The sequence below is a fragment of the Carcharhinus amblyrhynchos genome, chromosome 2 (assembly GCF_965287045.1).
Source record: "Carcharhinus amblyrhynchos chromosome 2, sCarAmb.v2.hapA, whole genome shotgun sequence".
NCBI classification, from domain to species: Eukaryota; Metazoa; Chordata; class Chondrichthyes; order Carcharhiniformes; family Carcharhinidae; genus Carcharhinus; species Carcharhinus amblyrhynchos.
This window is the reverse complement of record NC_137325.1, coordinates 106609135-106630822: the sequence shown is the minus strand read 5'-3', so window position 1 is coordinate 106630822 and position 21688 is coordinate 106609135. Positions and strand designations below refer to the sequence as shown.

Here is a 21688-nt window from a genome sequence, read left to right as displayed (position 1 = left end):
CCACCCAACTATACCCTCATCCAGATCATTAATAAAAATTACAAACATCAGTGGCCCCACAACAGATCCCTGAGGCACACCACTCGTAACCAAACTCCATGACGAATATTTTGTATTAAATTTTGGAAAATTGTATAATGCTTATTCTAATAAAATAATATTTGGAGATATAAAACAGCTACATTTCACAGAAAAATCTAATTACTATACCTTGAATATTTACAGTAAATCAAAACAGAAAAAGAAGGAACAAAAGCCTGAAATGGTCAGCCCGCTGGCTTTGGTAAGATACATTTTAATGATGCATATGAATTAACTTAGTTACTTTTTCACTCAAAGTAATTGTAAGACCTGATTACATGATACTACTAAAAGATACTAAAAGATACTTACATACATAATTCATGAATTGTAAAACAAGAATGTACTTGTGCAGTTTGTCACTTCACACCTGCTGCCATCAGACTTCTGAATGGACCTGCCTCGCATTAAGTTGATCTTTCTCTACACCCTAGCTATAACTGTAACAGTACATTCTGGACGCTTGTTTCATTCTCTATAAACAGTACGCTTTATCTGTACAGCATGCAAGAAACAATACTTTTCACTGTATGCTAATACATGTGGCAATAATAATGAAGTGGGTACAATTTTGTCTTTTAAAAAGCATTTAGATAGTTACATGGGTACAATGGGTATAGAGGGATATGGGTCAAATGCGGGCAATTGGAATTAGTTTAGGGGTTTTAAAAAAGAAATGGTAGCATGGACAAGTTGGTCCAAAGGGCCTGTTTCTATGCTGCTAATCTCTATGACTCTATGACTCTAATAAATCAAATCAAATTAGTAAAGTCTCTTTCCTATTTGAGAAACCGCACACATTGGGGAACTATTTCTGATACTATTGGTGAGCATGGCTTGTCACTTCCACGCACACCCCATTCTGACTGTAATTGTTCTATTGTTGTTGCTCTAATAACAAAAGAAGCTGCCATTGGCATCCCGTATCTACGTGACAACTCCATTTGTGATGCGATAGTTTCATATGGTGCTCTTTTGTTGATGGCTGAAGAAATGAATCTATGAGAAGCAGGTTCTGTTACAAGTACCCAATTTCATGTGGTTATTGGGTGTTGTTATGCCCTGTTGTTTTAGCCATTGGCTGCTGTTATCAAGTCACTGTAGCCACTGATCACTATGGTGGCACTCACTGGACGACATATGATGCAACCATTTTCCTCTATTGTTTGGCTAGCGCCTCCCGTGTGTGAAAATCAATGTTTAGAGTCTTCATACCAAGCTTTTAAGCATCCTTGCAGCAGAGCTTTTAGTGTCCTAATGGGTCTTCCAGCTCCAGCTATCCCACCAGCTGGACTATCCTTGAGATTGCATCTGTCTTTCATTCTGTGAATTTGTCTGAGCCAGTGAAGCCACCTTGATGAGTTCTAGCATACTTGGGAAATTTGTCTTTGTGATGATTGTCATGTTAATGATGTTGTCCTTCCATGAGATTGCAAACAGTGAACATAAAATTGTTGATTTCTCCTGACAGTGGCTTCACAGTCATACAATAATACACTGACAACACATGACTTATAATTAGCATGTTGATTCCGTGAGTCAGCTTGTTGCTTTTCCATGCACCTTAAATGGGTTGCCCAAAGGTGATAGCTGTTTTCTTATGCATATATCAAATTCTACATCAGGAATCAGATTCCCCATCACTGTGAACTCTTGGTAGCAGATTTTGCTATCTCGTCTCAGTGGAGTGTTGTTCAGTGTGATCAAAGGTGGAGATATGACATTCTTGTCCTAGAATCACAGTTTTCATGATGATAAAGGAAAACAAGGTGTAGGTACAGAAGAGGTAATCCATTCTTTGTAACTAGCTTTCAGCAAGTGAGTAGCAGGACGTCAACAGCATGGATGAGCTATCTGGTCAAGATGTGTTGCATTTTTGTCTGTGTTTTTAGTAGGTTCAGTTACCAACTTCCGTAATTGAGGTTTATGACTCACAGAAGCATAACAAATGACTGTCGCCTTTTGAAGGACATGTTTTCTTCACTTATTTCACTCTTTTTGTTGTTGTCTACATTGAGTTGTGCTCAGACATAATTTTCAAATGTTGCCGTGGGATGATCTTTAAATTTATGTGTTAGTACCTTTGGTTTTATGTCATACTTCCTTTTGGTTTTGGATGTCCTTCCCCTGGGGATTCACTTCTGTTTTGTGAAACATCAGCACTAAATTATTAAGAGCCCCGAAGCATTCTATCCTTGAGTCATCATTTTCAGAACGAACATTGATTAGCACCACCAGGAATTGAAACTACAAATATAATGAGACAAAAGAGTGGAGGCAAAATAATGCAGCAAAATAAAGCACAGCTAAGTTGTTGGAAAAACGATTTGTCAACAATTGAGGAAAGACAATAAAGACTATTACAAAGTATAAAGGAAACAGTAAAGCATAAATTACACCTGGGGCTCAGAAACCAGAATTGGGCAGACAGCTGAGAACTGAATTTTTAAAAATCTGTGCTCAGGTCAGAGAGCTGAACAGGTTTGTGCTGCAGTTATTTATAGAATCATAGAATTCTTACAATGCAGAAGTAAGCCATTTGACCCATTGAGTCTGTACCAACAACAATCCCACCCAGGCCCTATCCCTGTAATTTACCTTGCTAGAACCCTGACACTAAGGGGCAATTTAGCATGGCCAATCAACCTAACTCACACATCTTTAGGGTGTGGAAGAAAACTGGAGCACCTGGAGGAAACGCACGCAGACATGGAGAGAATGTGCAAACTCCACACAGACAGTGACCTGAGGCTGGAATTGAACCCGATCCATGACACTATGAGGCAGTGCTAACCACTATGCCATGATAATAGACAAATGACAATGACAGTGATAAAGGGGTGAGGATGGATAAAACCGGCTGCCCACCAAAGCTCCATTCATTCCTTTCATGATGACATGCATTGTAATGTACAGTTTGACAGCATCACTTTCAACAAATGCAGGATGAAGGAATGGAGTAAATCAGCTCTGTGCCCTGGTTTCTACTCACTATTTAATTGAAAACCATAGAACAACTTTACTTCAATAAAAACATACAGTAGTATAATCCAACGTTCTCATAAAAAGCAAACAATTTGATTTCAACAAGACAGTAAACGTCAACACTCTCCCATTGAATGGCCAGAAACTTCTTGGTTACGAAGGGTACACTGATGGAAGGGAAGTCTGACATTAGACATACATGTATGGTTCCACATATCATATTGAAAGACAGATGACTTGGGTAGATAAAGTTGCTTCATGTGCCAAGTATTTGGCAACCAACTCTTGCAACCCTACAGCCTCAAATTCATTTAATCTGACCAGGCAAATGTCTTTGTGGTTTGTTGGAAGGTATATTTTTCCAGAAGGTGGGGTTAATAAATAGGATAGTGAGGACAACAGCTTGTTATAAAAGTTTTGAATATAAAAGTAGGGAGGTCTTGCTGCAGCTATATAGGGCATTGGTGAGGCCGCAGCTGGAGTACTGTGTGCAGTTTTGGGCGCCGCACTTACGCAAGGATATTTTGGCCTTGGAGGGAGTGCAGAGGAGGCTTACTAGGCTGATGCCAGAGTTGAGGGGGTTGAGATATGAGGAGAGGCTGAATAAACTAGGCTTGTACTTGTTAGAGTTTAGAAGAATGAGGGGAGATCTCATTGAGACACATAAGATGATGAATGGGATGGATAGGATAGAGGTGGAGAGACTCTTCCCGCTCAGAAAGGACAGTAGGACTAGGGGGCACAGCCTCAAAATAAAGGGGGGGGCAGTTTAGAACGGAGTTGAGGAAGAACTTCTTCACTCAAAGGGTGGTGAATCTCTGGAATTCTCTGCCAGTTGAAGTGGTGGAGGCTACCTCACTAAATATTTTTAAGACGCGGGTTGATGGGTTTTTGATAAGAGAGGGGATTAAGGGTTATGGGGAGAGGGCGGGAATGTGGAACTGAGCCACGACAGATCAGCCATGATCTTATTGAATGGCGGGGCAGGCTCGAAGGGCCAGATGGCCTACTCCTGCTCCTATTTCTTATGTTCTTATGTTCTTATGTTATAATGACCTTTGTCAAGTGGTCTTGCTAAACCAGTGGATATCAAGGTAGGTTTCAACTTGGTCCCTAAGCCATTTCATCTGACAATCATTGTAGCAATATTTGTGCTACAGCACACTGTTGAAGATTTATTTGGGAATTCTCTAATCAGACACATGAACAGCTTGTCTAGATCAAAACAAATATTCTTAGATGATGAGATGGAAAGAGATAGAGAATCTTATGAAATGCTGCGACAGCAACAATTTTGTTTTATTCATTCATGAGACATGGGTGGTGCTGGCTGGCCAACATTAATTGCCCATTCCTAGATGCCCCAGGGCTGCTGAGAGTCAACCACATTACTGTGGCTCTGGAGTCATATGTAGGCCAGAACAGGTAAGGATGGCAGATTCCCTTCCCTTAGTTAACCAGATGGGGTTTTTTTGACAGTCGACAATGGTTTCATAGTCATCGATAGATTCTTAGTTCCAGATATTTTTTATTAAATTCAAATTCCTCCATCTGCCATGGCGGGATTCAAACCCAGGTACTCAGAACATCAGCTGAGTTTCTGGATTAATAGTCTAATGATAATACCACTAGGCCATTGCCTCCCCGAATCTTTCCCTCAACGTCAGCAAAAAGAAGATAGTCATTGACTTCAAGAAGCGTAGTGGAAGACATGCTCCTGTCGACCTCAATGGGGATGAAGTGGAAATGGTCGAGAGTTTCTAGGTGTCCAGATCACTAACAACCTGTCCTGGTCCTCCACGCTGATGCTATAGTTAAGAAAGCCCACTCACGCCTCTACTTTTTCAGGGGATCAAGGAAATTTGGCATGTCTTCTATGACTCATCAATTTTTACAGGTGCACCTTAGAAAGCATCCTTTCTGAATGTATCGCAGTTTGGTATGGCTCCTGCTCTGACCAAGGCCATAAAAAGCTACAAAACATTTTGAATATAACCCAATCCATTACGCAAACCAATCTCCCATCTATTGACTCTATCTACATTTCCTGCTGACAAGGTGGCATGGTGGCACAGTGGTTAGCACTGCTGCCTCACAGTGCCAGAAACCCGAGTTCGATTCCCGCCTTGGGTCACTATCTGTGTGGAGTTTGCATGTTCTCCCCATGCCTGCATGGCTTTCCTCCAGGTGCTCCGGTTTCCTCCCACAGTCCAAAGATGTGTGGGTCAGGTTGATTGACCGTGCTAAATTGCCACTTGGTGCCAGGGACACTAGCTAGGGTAAATGCATGGAGTTATGGGGCTGGGTGGAATTGTGGTTGGTGCAGCCTTAATGGGTCAAATGGCCTCTTTCTGCACTATAGGGGTTCACTGAACACAGCCAGCATAACCAAGCACCCTGGACATACTGCATTCCATTAGGAGAAAAACAAAAATGGTTTTTTTAACCAACTCAGGAACAGCTTCTTCCCTGCTGCCATCAGACTTTTGATTGGATCTACCTTATAATAAATTGATTTTTCTCCACACCCCAGCTATGACTGTAACACTATTCTGCACCCTCTCCTTTCCTCCTTCCCTATGCATTCTATGAATAGTATGCTTTGTCTGTACAGTGCACAAGAAACAATACTTTGTCACAAGTATTGTGATACAGTGAAATAATAAATCAAATCAAAGCTTTCTTGATTGTGGTCTGAATTTGAGTTATGTTGAAATGGTCAGGACATTGGCTTTCCTACCATTTGATTGCTGAAGTGGAAATGGTCAAGTTGCTGATGTGGTAACAATAGCAGGTCCACAACTCTAGTCCATATAGTAGGATAGTGAGGGCAACAGCTTGTTATAATGACCTTTGTCAAGTGGTCTTGCTAAACCAATGGAGTCACTTTGCCATTGATTGTGGATTTTTATGAAAGAATGCTACTTGATGGGGTGCTGGTGTTAGGGGGGTCGTCTTTACTTGCTTGAAGTTAGAAGAGGTTTTAAACATTTTCCCAGTAACTATTTTCTTAACCCAGTGGGAACCATCTGAAGTTTGCGATTTAAGTTGCATTTTCGGATTCGTCTCAGTGTCCAGAGCAATTGCTAATGTATAAAGTTCTGAGAGGGCTTCCCTCGTGCATCTCTGTGGTATGCCCCAAATCCGAGGCTGCAGAGCTCTGGACTTACAGCCCATAGTGACTTTAACAAGAATATAATTCACTGTTCCAAAAAGACAACTGAATGTGTTCAAGCGGGCTAGCCTGTGCTTCATGCCTCAAGATCTCCAACAAGACTAAAAATAAATTATGCTCAAATTAAATAAGAATCCTGATTTTACTTTTGTCTGCATTGTATAAATTCAATTGGCGAATCTTTGGGACTAAGGTTATGATGGAAAATATCACAAATCACTTGAAGACATTTGAAAAAACATTTTCCACTTTGTATCGCCTAACTCCTCCAGAGATTGGTGTTGATTGTTATGTGAAATGAGAAGAAATGCTTTGAGCTTACCTCTGTTGGCAGTTAGAATGATTAAGATTCAGCCGACTACTGAAGATTGGATCAATGTTAACACTGTTGTCACTGAGCCAGACCTTATAAGTTGATGCAACAATCTTGTAAGGCCTATCTGGGCTGGCAGTTTGGTTTAGCCCTAAGAGGGTGCTACATTGTCAGAGGTGCCATTTTTCAACTGAGATATTTATTTGAAGCTTTCCTTGTGAAGAAAAGCATGGAGTTCTCCCAACATTTGTCCGCCAACCAAAGCTTTTAATACAAATTAACTATAGATCATCTCATTGCTATTTGTGAGGTATTGCTGTGTCAATATTGGCTGCATCTTGCCTGCAAAAGAATAATAGTTATCCCCAACCTCCCCTTACTTCCCAGAGTTATTGAATGCATTCTCAAGTCTAAAATCTATGTCTGTCTTTTCCACAACTGTATATTTGAATTTCCCTGTTTTTGTTCGATGTTCTATAGAAGCTTTCAAGTGGTTATTGGATAGGTAACATGGAGCACACCAGAATGATCGGGAGTGGGATAGCTTGACCTTGGCTTTGGACATAGCTTGGTACAACATTGAGGGCTGAAGGGCCTGTACTGTGCTGTACTGTTCTATGTTCTGTGTTCTCTCCAATCAAGTATCTTCCACTGCACAGCACTGCAATGGTCTTAGTCAGAGTCATAAGTGATATCCTAAGTGACTTTGCAAATGGTGTATGATCCCTCCTTGTCTCTTCTTGCAGCCTTTTACATAGTTGACCATGCTATCCTGCTCCAATTACTCTCCTTTATCCAGCTCAGTAGGATAGCTCTCCAATTGTTGCCAGAGCAATGCCTTTAATAGATTCTCTTCCAGCCCACATTGTTGCCTCTAAAGATCCTCAGGATCTGTTGGCTGTGTGGCTTAATTCTCTCTTTCATCTACATGATGTCCCTTGATAACATCATCTGCTTCCATATCTCACTGTTCATTCCATCTCCTTCCACAGATTGAGCCAGACTATTTGCAACCTGAAATTTATCTTCCAACCCCATAAGCTCTCCATCTGAAAGATCAACTACTTCCATATCTGTAATATCACCTATCTCCCCCCCTCCACCCTCCCCATAGCTGTTGCAAAGTTGCAGAATGAATCATTTAGAGCAATAAAGGGAATGCAGTAGATAGGGTCTACATAGATTTTCAGAAGACATTTAATTAAATAGTTCAGAAGAGACATGTATGCAAAATTCAGGCATGTGGTTGAAGAGAAAATGTAACAGCATGGATAGAAAGATGGATTTTCAGATTGTAGTACGACTAGAAATGCTGTACTTCAGGGGTCAGTGCTATGTTTACTTTTGCTGTTGATGTATAAATGACTTGGACTTGGACGTGAAGGGAGAAAAATCTTGACATTTAATGATAGAGTAAAACTTCTGCAATCTGCTATCTACCAGCTGAAATTCTCTTATTAACCAGAATTTTCTACAAATCGAAATTCTGAGATTAGGTCTTTTGATTTGATTCACCAGTGCGAGTTATTGATGGGCTGTTGTTGCTACTCTCAAGACCTCAACATCTGCATAGGATGAAAACACGGAAGTTATGTTACATCTCAGTTATATATATGTCAAATAATCACATCATGATGGAGCGAGAAATAACTGATGCATGTAAAAATGGTACAGCAAATGTCATGGGGGATTTTAAGCTACATCACAATTGGTCAAACCAGGTCAGTCAAGGCAGCCTTGAGGAGGAGTTCATAGAATGTATCCGCGATAGCTTCCTTGAACAGTATATAATGGAACCGAAAAGGGAGCAAGCTATCCTAGATCTGGTCCTGTGTAATGACATGGGAATAATTAATGATCTTGCAGTTAAGGATCCTCTTGAAAGAAGTGATCACAGTATGGTTGAATTTAAAGTACAGATGGAGCATGAGAAAGTAAGATCCAATAGTAGTGTCTTGTACTTAAACAAAGGGGTCTAAATAGGGATGAGGGAGGAATTGGCTAAGGTAGACTGGGAGCAAAAACTTTATGGTGGGACAATTGAACATAAGAACATAAGAAATAGGAGCAGGAGTAAGCCATCTAGCCCTTCGAGCCTGCCCCGCCGTTCTGGAGGACTTTCAAAGCGATCTTTCACAGTGCTCAGCAAAAATATATATCAGTGAAAGGGAAGGACTGTAGAATAAGAGATAATCAGCCATGGATATCTAAGGAAATAAAGGAGGGTATCAAATTGAAAGAAAATGCATACAAAGTGGCAAAGATTAGTGAGAACCTAGAGGATTGGGAAATCTCGAAAGGTCAGCAGAAAGCCACGAAAAAGGCTATAAAAAAAATTAAGATGGATTATGAGAGTAAACTAGCTCAGAATATAAAAGCAGATAGCAAAAGTTTCAACAAATATTTAAAACGAAAGAGTGGCTTAAGTAAACATTGGCCCTTTAGAGGACGAGAAGGGGGATGTAATAACTGGAAATGAGAAAATGGCTGAGGCATTGAACAGGTATTTTGTATTGGTCTTCACAAAGGAAGACGCAAATAACATGCCAAAAATTGATGACAGGAAGGCTATGTCAGGTGAGAACCTAGAAACTATCATTATCACAAAAGAGGTAGTGATGGGCAAGTTAATGAGGCTGAAGGTAGACAAGTCTCTTGGTCCTGATGGAATGCATCCCAGAGTACTAAAAGAGATGGTGGGAGAAGTAGCAAATGCACTAGTGGTAATTTACCATAATTCACTGGATTCGGGTAGTTCCCGCAGATTGGAAAACAGCAAACGTGACACCACTGTTTAAAAAAGGAGATAGACAAAAAGCAGGTAAATAAATATAGGCTGGTTAGCTTAACTTCTGCAATAGGAAAAATGCTTGAATCTATCATCAAGGAAGAAATAGCAAGACATCTGGATATAAATTGCTCCATTGGTAAGACGCAGCATGGATTCATGAAGGGCACGTCATGTTTGACTAATTTGGTGGAATTGTTTGAGAACATTACGTGTGCACACTGGACAATGGGGAACCTGTGGATGTGGTGTACCTGGATTTCCAGGAGGCATTTGACAAGGTGCCGCACCAAAGACTGCTATGTAAGATAAAGGTGCATGGTGTTACGGGTAATGTATTAGCATGAATAAATGATTGATTAACTAACAGAAACAAAGAGTGTGAGTAAATGGGTGTTTTTCTGGTTGGCGATCAATGATTAGTGGTGTGCCTCAGGGACTGCAATTGTTTATGATTTATATAGATGATTCAGAGTTGGGGACCAAGTATAGTTTGTCAAACTTCGCAGATGACACTAAGATGGGTGGAAGAACAAAGTGTTCAGAGGACACTGAAAATCTGCAATAGATAACCTAAGTGAGTGGGTGAGGGTTTGGCAGATGGAGTACAATGTTGGTAAATGTGAGGTCATTATTTTGGTAGCAATAACAGCAACATGGACTATTATTTAAATGGTAAAATATTACAGCATGCTGCTGTGCAGAGGGACCTGGGTGTCCTTGTGCAGGAATCTCAAGGAGTTGGTTTGCAGGTGCAGCAGGTAATTAAGAAGGCAAAAGGAATTTTGCTCCATTGCTAGAGGGATGGAGTTTAAAAAGGTTATCTTGCAACTGTCTAAGGTGCTGGTGAGACCACACCTGGAATACTGTGTAAAGTTTTGATCTCCTTACTTGAGAAAGGATATACTGGCACTGGAGAGAGTGCAGAGGAGATTCACTACATTGATTCCGGAGTGAAGAGAGTTAGCTTATGAGGAGAGACTGTGTAGACTGGGACTATGTTCATTGGAATTCAGAAGAATGAGGGGAGATCTTATAGAAACATATAAGATTGTGAAGAGAATAGATAAGATAGAAACAGGGAAGTTGTTTCCACTGGCAGATGAAACTAGAACTAGGGGGCATGGCCTCAAAATAAAGGGAAGCAAGTTTAAGACTGAGTTGAGGAGGAATTCTTCACGTAAAGGGTTGTGAATCTGTGGAATTCCCTGTTCAGTGAAGTAGTTGAGGCTACTTCATTGAATGTTTTTAAGGCAAGGATAGATACGTTTTTGTAGAGTAATGAAACTAAGGGTTATGGTGAGCGGATGTTCTGATGTTCTTATGTATATCTGATTACCCAGCATCTCTTATTCATGGAGCATGCTGGATAACACGTATGGTTTGACAAGTAGCAAGAAAGAGTGTCATAAATTTTAAGAAGTGATAGATTGGTTAATGGAATATGCAGACAAGTGGAAGATGCAATAAAATATGGTTAAGTGCAAATGTTATGCATGAAAGCAAAGACATATTTAAGAGAAAGATGTTGAAGCACATCGATAAATGCAAATATCTAGCAATTGAACTGCATAATTTCCTGAATGTATCAGTGGTAGCTAAAGCCATAGAAAGGTCAACGTGTATTTTGGATTTTATTAATTGAGTCATAGAGCAGAAGAGTAAAGATGTAATGTGAATTCATACAAAATAATGGCTAAGTTATAGAAAAGATATTAAAACTATAGAGAGTATATAGATTCATCAGGATGATCCCGAGATGGAAAGCAGAGATCTGAAAGCAGACTTAAGATAATGGATATACTTACATTGAACAAAGAAGGCTAAGAATATCTAAATGAAGGTTTGTGGAGTGAATACCCTGAGTATCATGTTATATGGTTAGGGGGTCTGTAACAATTAAAATTGTCACTGAAAGTGGAGCATGGATTGCTTTACTACAGGGGGTTGTTGTTGAGGCCATTGTTATTTTTAAGGGAAATGGTTATCTCTTTGAAGCAGAGGAAGATGAATGATTTTGCTCTTAGTAAATAAATTATGATATGATTAATAATCGTTTCTTTAACGGTGGTCATCCCAACTGGGAAAGGTACATTTTGAGAAGCAAGATGCCCTAGGATTTAAATGTATCCGATAACAAAAACAATAATTTGTATGCATTGTTTTTATTTTATATTAGAAAAATAATAATTTTTTGTATTATTGTATTATTTCTGTTTAGTTTCGCTATGCGGGCTCTCTAGACAAACTGCTGATGGTGCTTGGTAGTGTTGCAGCATTAATTCATGGAACTGGCTTTCCTCTCATGATCATAGTATTTGGAGAGATGACTGACAGCTTTGTTCAGGATGAAATGTTGAGAAACATATCAGGTAAATGCACAACTTTATTGAATCTGATTACTTTTCTTGTTCCTTCATGTAACTGGACAGCAGCCTTTTTCCGGGCTCTGTACTTGGAAGTGACTGATTAAAGTTTTTCTGTAGAGATTGAGAAAGATTTCCTAACAACATGATGTTGCTGATTGGAGAGATTCCGCCCTACTACTCAAAACATATTCCAGTGTAGTTTAACCTTTGTGCATTCTTAGGATAATGTTATTTTTCTAGACATTTTACTATTCTGTGCAATTAATAATTTGTTTGGAAATTTTCAATGCAATCTTTTGTTTTCATATATAAATTACTCTGGTAAATACATGGCAACAGTAATGTTGGGTTTATTGCACAGAAAAGCTAACAGTCTCTTGGATTTTGTATTTTGGCCGCTTTCTCAATGTAAACCTATCAGATATTTCTGGATATTATTAGATGACAGTGAGGAAGATCTATTATTTACTAGGATGTATGGTTACTGCTAGGTTTTTGGTTGGAGGGGCAGGGTGCTAATAAATGTGCTGCTGAGGCAGCAGTGCCACACACACTGAAGATTTTTTGTATTATTCTTAGAGTGATCTTGCATCTTGAATTTAGTGCTCTGTGCAAACACACGGTGGCACAGTGGTTAGCACTGCTGCCTCACAGTGCCAGGGAACGCGGGTTCAACTCCAGCCTTGGGTTACTGTGTGTGTGGAGTCTGCACGTTCTCCCCATGCCTGCGTGAGTTTCCTTCGGATGCTCCGGTTTCCTCCTGCAGTCCGAAAGATGTGCTGGTCAGGTGCATTAGCCATGCTAAATTGTCTGTCTAAATTCTGATTTTGAAGGAGATTTTAAATAGGCAGGATGGTTCTGAGTGGGTATCCCACCCTCACTGTTCCCATAGAAGGCTCACAGAAAGCCTTCCCAACCCACTGCTACTTGAGACACTTAAGTGGGCAATCTGCTGGCTAAACACAAGGCTAACTTACATTGTGCTTTGTAACATGTATTTTACTCTTATGTTTGTCAGGTAATTAATGCAAGCAGATCATAGAATCATACAGTGCAGAAAGAGGCCCTTTGGCCCATCGAGTCTGCACCGACCACAATCCCACCCAGGCCCTAGCCCCATATCCCTACATATTTTACCCGCTAATCCCTCTAACCTACGCATCCCAGGACACTAAGGGCAATTTTAGCATGGCCAATCAACCTAACCCTCACATCTTTGGACTGTGGGAGGAAACCGGAGCACCTGGAGGAAACCCACACAGACACGAGGAGAATGTGCAAACTCCACACAGACAGTGATCCAAGCCAGGAATCGAACCCAGGTCCCTGGAGCTGTGAAGCAGCAGTGCTAACCACTGTGCTACCATGCTGCCCATGAAAGCTCATGTTACCAAATAAACCTGTTGGACTTTAACTTGGTGTTGTGAAATTACTTACTGTGTCTACCCCAGTGCAACACCAGCAACTCTACATCATGGATCACCCAATTAGGGTGAAGACTTCATGCGTGGAGCTCATTTCAGGTCCATAAACACGTGTGAAACAATTAAGACTTTGAGTCTATCTAATTTTACTTTTTATTTATTCATGACACATGCTTCGACTCGCACATGTGTTAGATTCTTGGTCCTATTTCAAGACAGGTCAGGTGGCATTGCTGCTGACCCCTGACGTCTGGCTCTTGGCTCTTTCCAACTCTGGGGTGAGACGCAGTCGGGGTACACTGAAGACAGTCCACTCCAATCAAAGTCACACTGGGAGCATGGGGAACCAGTCCCTGCCTGTGGATGGGCAGGGAAGGTGTGGCTGCGTTCGCTTCCCTTGGCCCCCGGAAATGGCGAAGGCTCCAGGAAACGGACAGGAGGGCTGTAAGACTCACCGCTGGAGCAGTAAGCCACCTTCACCATCAGCCTTCGCAGCCAACCAGCCCAGGGCAACTCAGGATGGGCAATAAATGCTGGCCAGCCAGCAACACCCATATTTCATGAGTGAATAAAAAAAAAATTAATTCATATGATTTTGGTGCAAAACTAGCATTTATTGTCCATTCTAATTGCCCTTGTGAATGTATTTGTGAACTTTATTGAACTGCTGTTGCTTGTGAGGTAAATGCACAGTGCTTATAGAAGGGAGTTCCATGTTTTGACCCAGTGATGGTGAAAGAATGACATATTTCAGAGTTTAAAGAGAATTTTGCAAATGCATGCACTGTTCTTGTCCACCTGTCTCTAGGCCTTGCTGCATGTGGGATGGGTTGCTTCATTATCTGAGTAGCTGCAAATGGGATTGAGGACTGCAATCATCAGTGAACATTCCCAGTTCTGACCTTCGGAGGGAAGGTCATTGATGAGGCAGCTGAAGGTGACTGGACCTATGATACTACCTTAAAGAATTGCTGCGCTGATATCCTAGACTTGAAATGATTGGCCTCCATCAACCACAGTTGTCTTCCCTTATGATACTAACTAACATCATATGTACATTAGAATGACCTTTCTCACATATTTTTACAAGGCTGCATATACTACAGGCTCAGGCAAAAGTAGGTGTGACCATAACTATGTTATCCGCGTCATAACTATGAATTGCAGTACAGAGGTGACAGGAAATAATATAATCTGATTTTTTTATCTGTCTAAATTCTTATTGTAAAATTAAGCAACATGCACCCTAAAACTGTAATTAACAGTCTCAGTGCTCAGGAGTTTAGTCAGTATTAAACTGTTAAATAACGAAAATTGCAGGCTCAATCCCCAATCTGTGGTAAGGTAGCTCATTTCGGTCAAGGTGATGGCAGAGGAGTTAGAGCTGGCTGCAGTTAGAAAGCACGAGGGTTAGAAAAAGGAAGAATATGGAACTTGCTACTTCAGCAACCATTCCACTTCTGCTTCTCTGCAGGAAGTTCCCAGGATCCCATGACGATCATTACCATAGGCTTCCCTAAAATATTTCAGTTAAGCCGGCCTAAAGAAATTCTCAGTCAGCGCCAATTCACAATGTTGAATCGCTGCTCTGTCATACCTCTGGAATAGGAAACAAATGTGGGCAGGACATAGAACCTATGAAAAAGATCCAGTGTGGATTCACAATGATGACACCAGGGAATGAGAAAGTGTAGGGCGGAATTTTGATCTTCAGCAACTATGTGGTAATCTAATAGATTGAATCCCCTATCCGTCTATAGGAATGGCTGATATTCATATTAATGAATTGAATGGAACTGGCAAATTCTATGAAGGGCATCATCTGCTATGGCAGGTTATCAGCCAGATGGTAAAGGTGAAAAATTAGCCCTTTGATGACAAAGCAAAGCAGAACAATGTTGCGCAAAGTGACAATCTGATAGAAGTGTTGAATATTATTGATGGATTTGAAACAATAAATGGAGAGTGAATTAGCTCCCGTGATCAGGTGAGATTCCTGGGATGATGGGACTGACATATGAACATAAGAACACAAGAACATAAGAAATAGGAGCAGGAGTAGGCCATCTTAGCCCTTCAAGCCTGCTCCGCCATTCAATAAGATCATGGCTGATCTGAAGTGGATCAGTTCCACTTTCCTGCTTTCTTCCCATAACCCTTAATTCCCTTGTCTGTCAAAAACATATCTACTTGTTACTTAAATATATTTAGCGCGGTAGCCTCCACCACTTCAACGGGCAGAGAATTCCAGAGATTCACCACCCTTTGAGTGAAGAAATTCCTCCTCAACTCTGATCTAAACTGTCCCCGCTGCCCCCCCCCTTATCTTGAGGCTGTGCTCTCTAGTCCTGCTATCCTTTCTAAGCGGGAAGAATCTCTCTACCTCTACCCTATCCATCCCTGTCATTATCTTATACGTCTCTATAAGATCCCCCCTCATCCTTCTAAACGCCAACGAGTACAGACCCAGTCTATTTAGTCTCTCTTCATAGTCCAACCCCCTCATCTCCGGTATCAGCCTAGTAAACCTCCTCTGCACTCCCTCCAAGGCCAAAATATCCTTGCACAAGTGCGGCGACCAAAACTGCACACAGTACTCCAGGTGCGGCCTCACCAGTGCCCTGTACAGTTGCAGCAAGACCTCCCTACTTTTATATTCTATCCCCCTCGCTATAAAGGCTATGAAGAGAGATTCAGTTGGTTTGGATTATATTTGCTGGAGTTCAGAAGAATGGGGGTGGGGAATCTCATAGGAACCTATAAAACTCTGGCAGGACTAGACAGGGTAGGTTCAGGAAGGATGTTCCCGATCATGGGGGAGTTGAGAACCAAGGGCCACAGTCGAAGGATACAGGTTAAACCATTTAGGACTGAGATGAGGAGAAATCTTTTCACCCAGTGAATGGTCAGCCTGTGGAATTTGCTGAAGTACGGTAAGTAGTAGAGACCAAAACATTGTATGTTTTCAAGAAGAAATTAGATATAGCACTTGGGATTAAAGGGATTGAAAGATATGGGGGAAGGCAGGATCAGGCTACTGAGGTGAATTATCAGATGATTCAAGATGGATAAGCTCAAAGGGCTGAATGGCTAACTCCTGCTCCTATTTTCTATGTTTCTGAACAACGGGCCATAAATTCAGAATTAGTAAAATAAGGATAAAATGGGAGGTTTCATACCGAGATATATTGGAATATTAAATGTTTATATCGTCATTCCTTCACTGTTGCTGGCTAAAAATCCTGGCAATTGCACCCTAATGGCACTGTAGGGAGCACGGACATCAGGGATGCTTTGATTCAGCGGCTCTTCGATAACATTCCCAGGCAATCTTCAGTTGACGCTGGCATCTGGGATGGTCAGAGGTTATGACGTGGGGATGTTGGCGTTAGACTAGGGTAAACACAGTAAGAATCTCACAACACCAGGTTAAAGTCCAACAGGTTTATCTGTAGAAAACACCTAGCTTTCGGAACTGGCTGTTCCTTCATCAGGTGGGTGGGAGTTCGGTTGGCAGAGTGACGGATGAGCTGGTGCCCTTGTTCGGGACTCTGTAAGATGAGTCCACAGAGATGGCAGCGGTCAGCTCGGCTGCCATTCTGAGATGATCCTTCACCTCCCTGCTCACCCATGAAGGATGGGCACCCAGAGGTGAGACTAGTTGGTGCATCTTTCTTCCACTCAAGCATTAATTCCCTCAGATCAGTCCTTATGTGAGGGCTTGCAGATCTGAGCACAACCCCATTCTGATCCTGGAGCTGCCGCTCTATAAGAGTCGCAACTCTGTCAATGGATGAGGTTGTGTGCTCGGAGCTCAGGGTCATTGTTGCTCTTATGCTCCGCAAGGACTCCTCTGTGACAGATACCATGGCACGCAGACCCTCGGGAATCTTTGCCAGATCTTCCCACACATCCCGCTGGACGTCCAGCATATTCGCCACTTCATGGATAAGTCCTGAAACTCATAATCTTTGTCGGACTCTATATAGAACATAGAACATAGAACATAGAACATTACAGCGCAGAACAGGCCCTTCGGCCCACGATGTTGCGCCGACCAGTTACAGAAACAATGGCCCACTAGCCTATACCAATCCCTTTTCGTCCATAAACCTATCCAGAGATCTCTTAAACGCCCCCAAACTAGATGCATTTACAACTGCAGCAGGCAGGGCATTCCAATCCCTCACCACCCGCTGGGTAAAGAACCTACCCCTGACATCCGTCCTGTAGCTACCCCCCCTTAATTTAAAGCCATGCCCCCTCGTGCTAGCTTTCTCCATCCGAGGAAAAAGGCTATCACTATCCACCCTATCTAAACCCCTAATCATCTTATATGTTTCAATAAGATCCCCTCTTAGCCGCCTTCTTCCCAACGAAAACAACCCTAAATCCCTCAGTCTCTCCTCATAGGACCTCCCCACCATACCAGGCAACATCCTAGTAAACCTCCTCTGCACCCTCTCCAACGCCTCCACATCCTTCTTGTAATGCGGGGACCAGAACTGCACACAGTACTCCAAGTGCGGCCGCACTAGAGTAGTGTACAGTTGCAACATTACACTGCGACTCCTAAATTCAATCCCCCTACCAATAAACGCCAAGACACCGTACGCCTTCTTAACAACCTTATCTAGCCCTTGTCTCCAGGAGTACTCTGATTGCTGGCACTCTGGACACTTACGATCTCTGCCATCTGCCCATTCAGCATGTAGTACCCTCGCCACAGTGCCCAAACAACTTTCCCAACACAGTACTGCCACTGGCATACATGTATCTCGGCTGTTGCTGGGTGCTGAGAAATGGTGTGCTGCGTGCATATCGCCCAGTATCTTGGGTATCAGTAAAAGGGGAGGGTGGTCTGCCTGCTGGCTGGCTCTGATGGACAGCTCAACTGAAAGATAAAAACAAAGCGTAAGATTGATTAGTCATATCACACAGGTTAGTATCTCAGTACATACTGGCCATCATGATGGGCCTAAGTGGCATTGAGGTTTTTCAGTGCCCAGCACATAAACAAGGTTGTTCTTGTGGAGCAGAGACTCCATTATCACTTTCACCCTGAATGTCTCATGCTGCAGCCTAATGGATTTTTATCTTCCTCAGAGACACCGGCCATTCCACGGCCTGACAACCTTCCCCCTTGCTCACCCTCCAGGGCTCCCAGCTCATGGCTCCCCCCCACCCTCCCTTCCCCAGCTCATGGCTTACCAACCACCACCACCACTGGCAGGTGGCTCCTGGTTGTTTGACTTTGTTTCTCCTCCAAGTCAGTGCAGATCTCAGATGAGTGCTGAAACCTTCATCTCGAACACCATACCATGCTGCCCCCCCAACTCAAAACACCCTGAGATGTTTGAGAATGTTACCAATGCCCAGACACCTGAACCTTTGATGGACCAAGAGGCTGCTGAGTTATCTCTTCAACCTTCGGACACATTGGCACATGTGTGATCTGAGATGATATGAAACCCGCACACCTGAGTGTAACCATGGATGGCCACCCTCTTTATTGCCCCATTCAGCTAATGCTCATTCAATACTCACCCATACTGGGGGAAGAAGATTATTGAACCTTTTCTGGCACAAGATCTAAGCTGTCTGGACAAGGTCATGCCCACTGAGCTCCACTGCCACCTGGCTTCATGCCTTCTGCGTGAGTTGGGGTGGTCTCCTCCTCCCATTCTTCAGCACCAGAAAGCCCTTCCTTTGTTTGACTGCCTCTGAACCCTGGAGGAGGCAGTTACATAAAGGAGGGACTTTCTGGTGGTTGCCTCTGAACCCTGGAGGAGGCAGTCATCTAGGAAATGGGGCACTTGCTGGCTGCCTGAACTCTGCTCATGTCTGCTGTGCATAGTTTTTACAGGTCTTTTTTTGCAGCCTGTGGAGCCCGCTTTTGAAGTTTGCAATGGGCCACCATGGTCACAGTACCCACTGCGTGCCTAGTCCTGCCAACTCACTCCACCAGTTCGTCCACATGCTGGCTGCCACTTGGGCAAAAAGTGAAATTCTACGCAGGGAATAATTGAGGTCCCAGCACTGAACCTGGGACACCGCTTATCACATCCTGTCAATTTGAGTTTTCTTTCTGTTTTAAATTGTCCCTTAGCGCTTTAGTTGTCTGTGGCTGCCTTTTTGGCAAATAGAGCTCTTGCCACTTAGGAGTTTAAACTAGTTTGGTATCATATTATTCTTTGCACACCTCTGACCTGTCATTTCACCCATTAGCAGGTTTGCCCTGTTTAATGTGGACAGTCTTTATCTCATAAGAACATAAGAATAGGAGTGGGAATAGGCCATCTGGCCCCGAGCCTGCTCCAACATTCAATAACATAATGGCTGATCTTTTTGTGGACTCAGCTCCACTTACCCACCCATTCACCATAACCCTTAATCCCTTTACTGTTCAAAAATTTATCTATCCTTGCCTTAAAAACATCCAATGAGGTAGCCTCAACTACTTCACTGGGCAGGGAATTCCACAGATTCAGAACCCTTTGTGTGAAGAAGTTCCTCCTCAACTCAGTCCTAAATCTGCGTTACCTTATTTTGAGGCCATGCCCCCTAGTTCTAGTTTCACCTGCCAGTGGAAAAAACTTCCCTGCTTCTACCTTATCTGTTCCCTTCACAATCTTATATGTTTCTATAAGATTTCCCCTCATTCTTCTGCATTCCAATGAGTATAGCCCCAGTCTAGTCAGTCTCTCCTCATAAGCCAACCCTCTCAACTCCGGAATCAACCTAGTGAATCTCCTCTGCACTCTCTCCAGTGCCAGTATACTTTTTCTCAAGTAAGGAGGCCAAAACTGTACATGGTACTCCAGGGGTGGCCTAATCAGCACCTTATATAGCTGCAACATAACCTCGCTGTTTTTAAACTCCATCCCTCTAGCAATGAAGGACAAAATTCCATTGGCCTTCTTAATTACCTGCTGTACCTGCAAACCAACTCCTTGAGATTCTTGCACAAGGATACCCAGGTCCCTCTGCACAGCAGCATGCTGCAATTTTTTTTAACCATTAAATAATAGTACATTTTGCTGTTATTCCTACCAAAATGAATGATCTCACATTTACCAACATTGTACTTCATTTACTAGACCCTTGCCCACTCGCTTAGACTACTCTCACTCTATTTAAGTCAGACTTACCTAAATCGAGAATCTTAGTAAGGTGTTTCATCTTTCTCCCCATCAAACACCATAATCCTGATCATGTTATGATCACTATTACATCTGGCTCATTTATTTTTATTCATTTGTTGGGCATGGGCATTGCTGGCTGGCCAGCATTTATTGCCCTTCCCTAGCTGCCTGAGGGCAGTTCAGAGTGAACCATATTGCTGTGGCTCTGGAGTCACATATAGGCCAGACCAGGTACAGACAACAGATTTCCTTCCTTAAAGGACATTAGTAAACCAGATGGGTTTTTCCAACAATTGGCAAAGGTTATATGGTCACCAATAGGTTCTTAGTTTTTACTGAATTCACATTCCACCAGCTGCCATAGTGGGATTTGAACCCATGTCCCATGAACGTTAGCTGGGTTTCTGGATTAATAGTCCAGCAATAATACCATTAGACCATTGCCTTCCTGTTTACTTATTCATTACTAATTATAATATGAGATATCCCTGTTGACTGCAGGACATACTTGAGAAATGCATTGCTTCTGTGATGTGTACTGAATCGAGCTTATCGTAATCCATATAAAAGTTAAAATCCCACATTAAAACCACTCTTCCCTCAACCATCAGGATGCTAACAGCATGTTGTGCGTGCTACATGTCAAAATGCTGCAAACATGTATAAGTGAACAGATCCTATCATTAACAAGCGAAGTTCATATACTGGAGTACAGGAATGAACAGCTCCACAGGAACAGGGGCTCTGTGTCACAGACAATTGTGAAATGATTTGTTTCTATGTGGACAGAAGAGATTTTAATATTTGGTCTCACGGAGGAATGTTTGCAGGCATCCGAAGGCATTGCAGATGTAGTTAATTGCCTAGAGGTGGCCTCCCAATGGCAGGGTGGAGGGCCAATGCTCCAAGCCACCCTTGTGACCTGGTTAAAGCTGCCTCCCCCCATCCCAACCCCATGGAGGGACTCCCTCTCCACAGTGGTGGCCACGCTGATTTTTTTTATTTAAAAAGTTGGAGAGAAGATATTCTCAGGAAAAAGCTTTCTTGAGAATCCATTGGAGGTTTTCCCACAGTTTGACTGGAGGTCTGACCATGTGCTCTCTGCTCAAATTTATATTGCATTTATCTGACAAAGATGAGATCATTAGTGTTTGTTTTTATCTTTGCTTTTTCACAAGTAGTTGTTGTACACAAAGTTGCAAGAACTAGTGGGCCACCCTTGAGGCTGAGAACAGGGAAGAGGGAAAACAAAAGGTGGGGGAGTGATTTGTGCAGGGTTGGGTTGGTGGGAGAGTGTGGGGGGAGAGAGATCTGAGAGAAACTTTGATTCCTCCAGGACTTAATCGTAATTCAGTGCAAGTCCATGAATAGCTGTCTGCAATACAGGTAACACTCAAATTACCCTCTT

At 42.4% G+C, this 21688-nt stretch overlaps 1 protein-coding gene across 1 annotated transcript in view; it reads left to right on the top strand.

The window, feature by feature from the left end:
- Positions 1-229: 229 nt before the first annotated feature.
- Positions 230-21688, top strand: part of abcb4 (ATP-binding cassette, sub-family B (MDR/TAP), member 4) — a 105326-nt gene continuing 83867 nt past the window's right edge. The window contains exons 1-2 of the mRNA XM_080210614.1: positions 230-283; positions 11564-11714. Of these exons, the coding sequence (XP_080066740.1) occupies positions 263-283; positions 11564-11714 (172 nt within the window). The 5' untranslated portion in view covers positions 230-262. The remainder of the gene's footprint in view (positions 284-11563; positions 11715-21688) is intronic.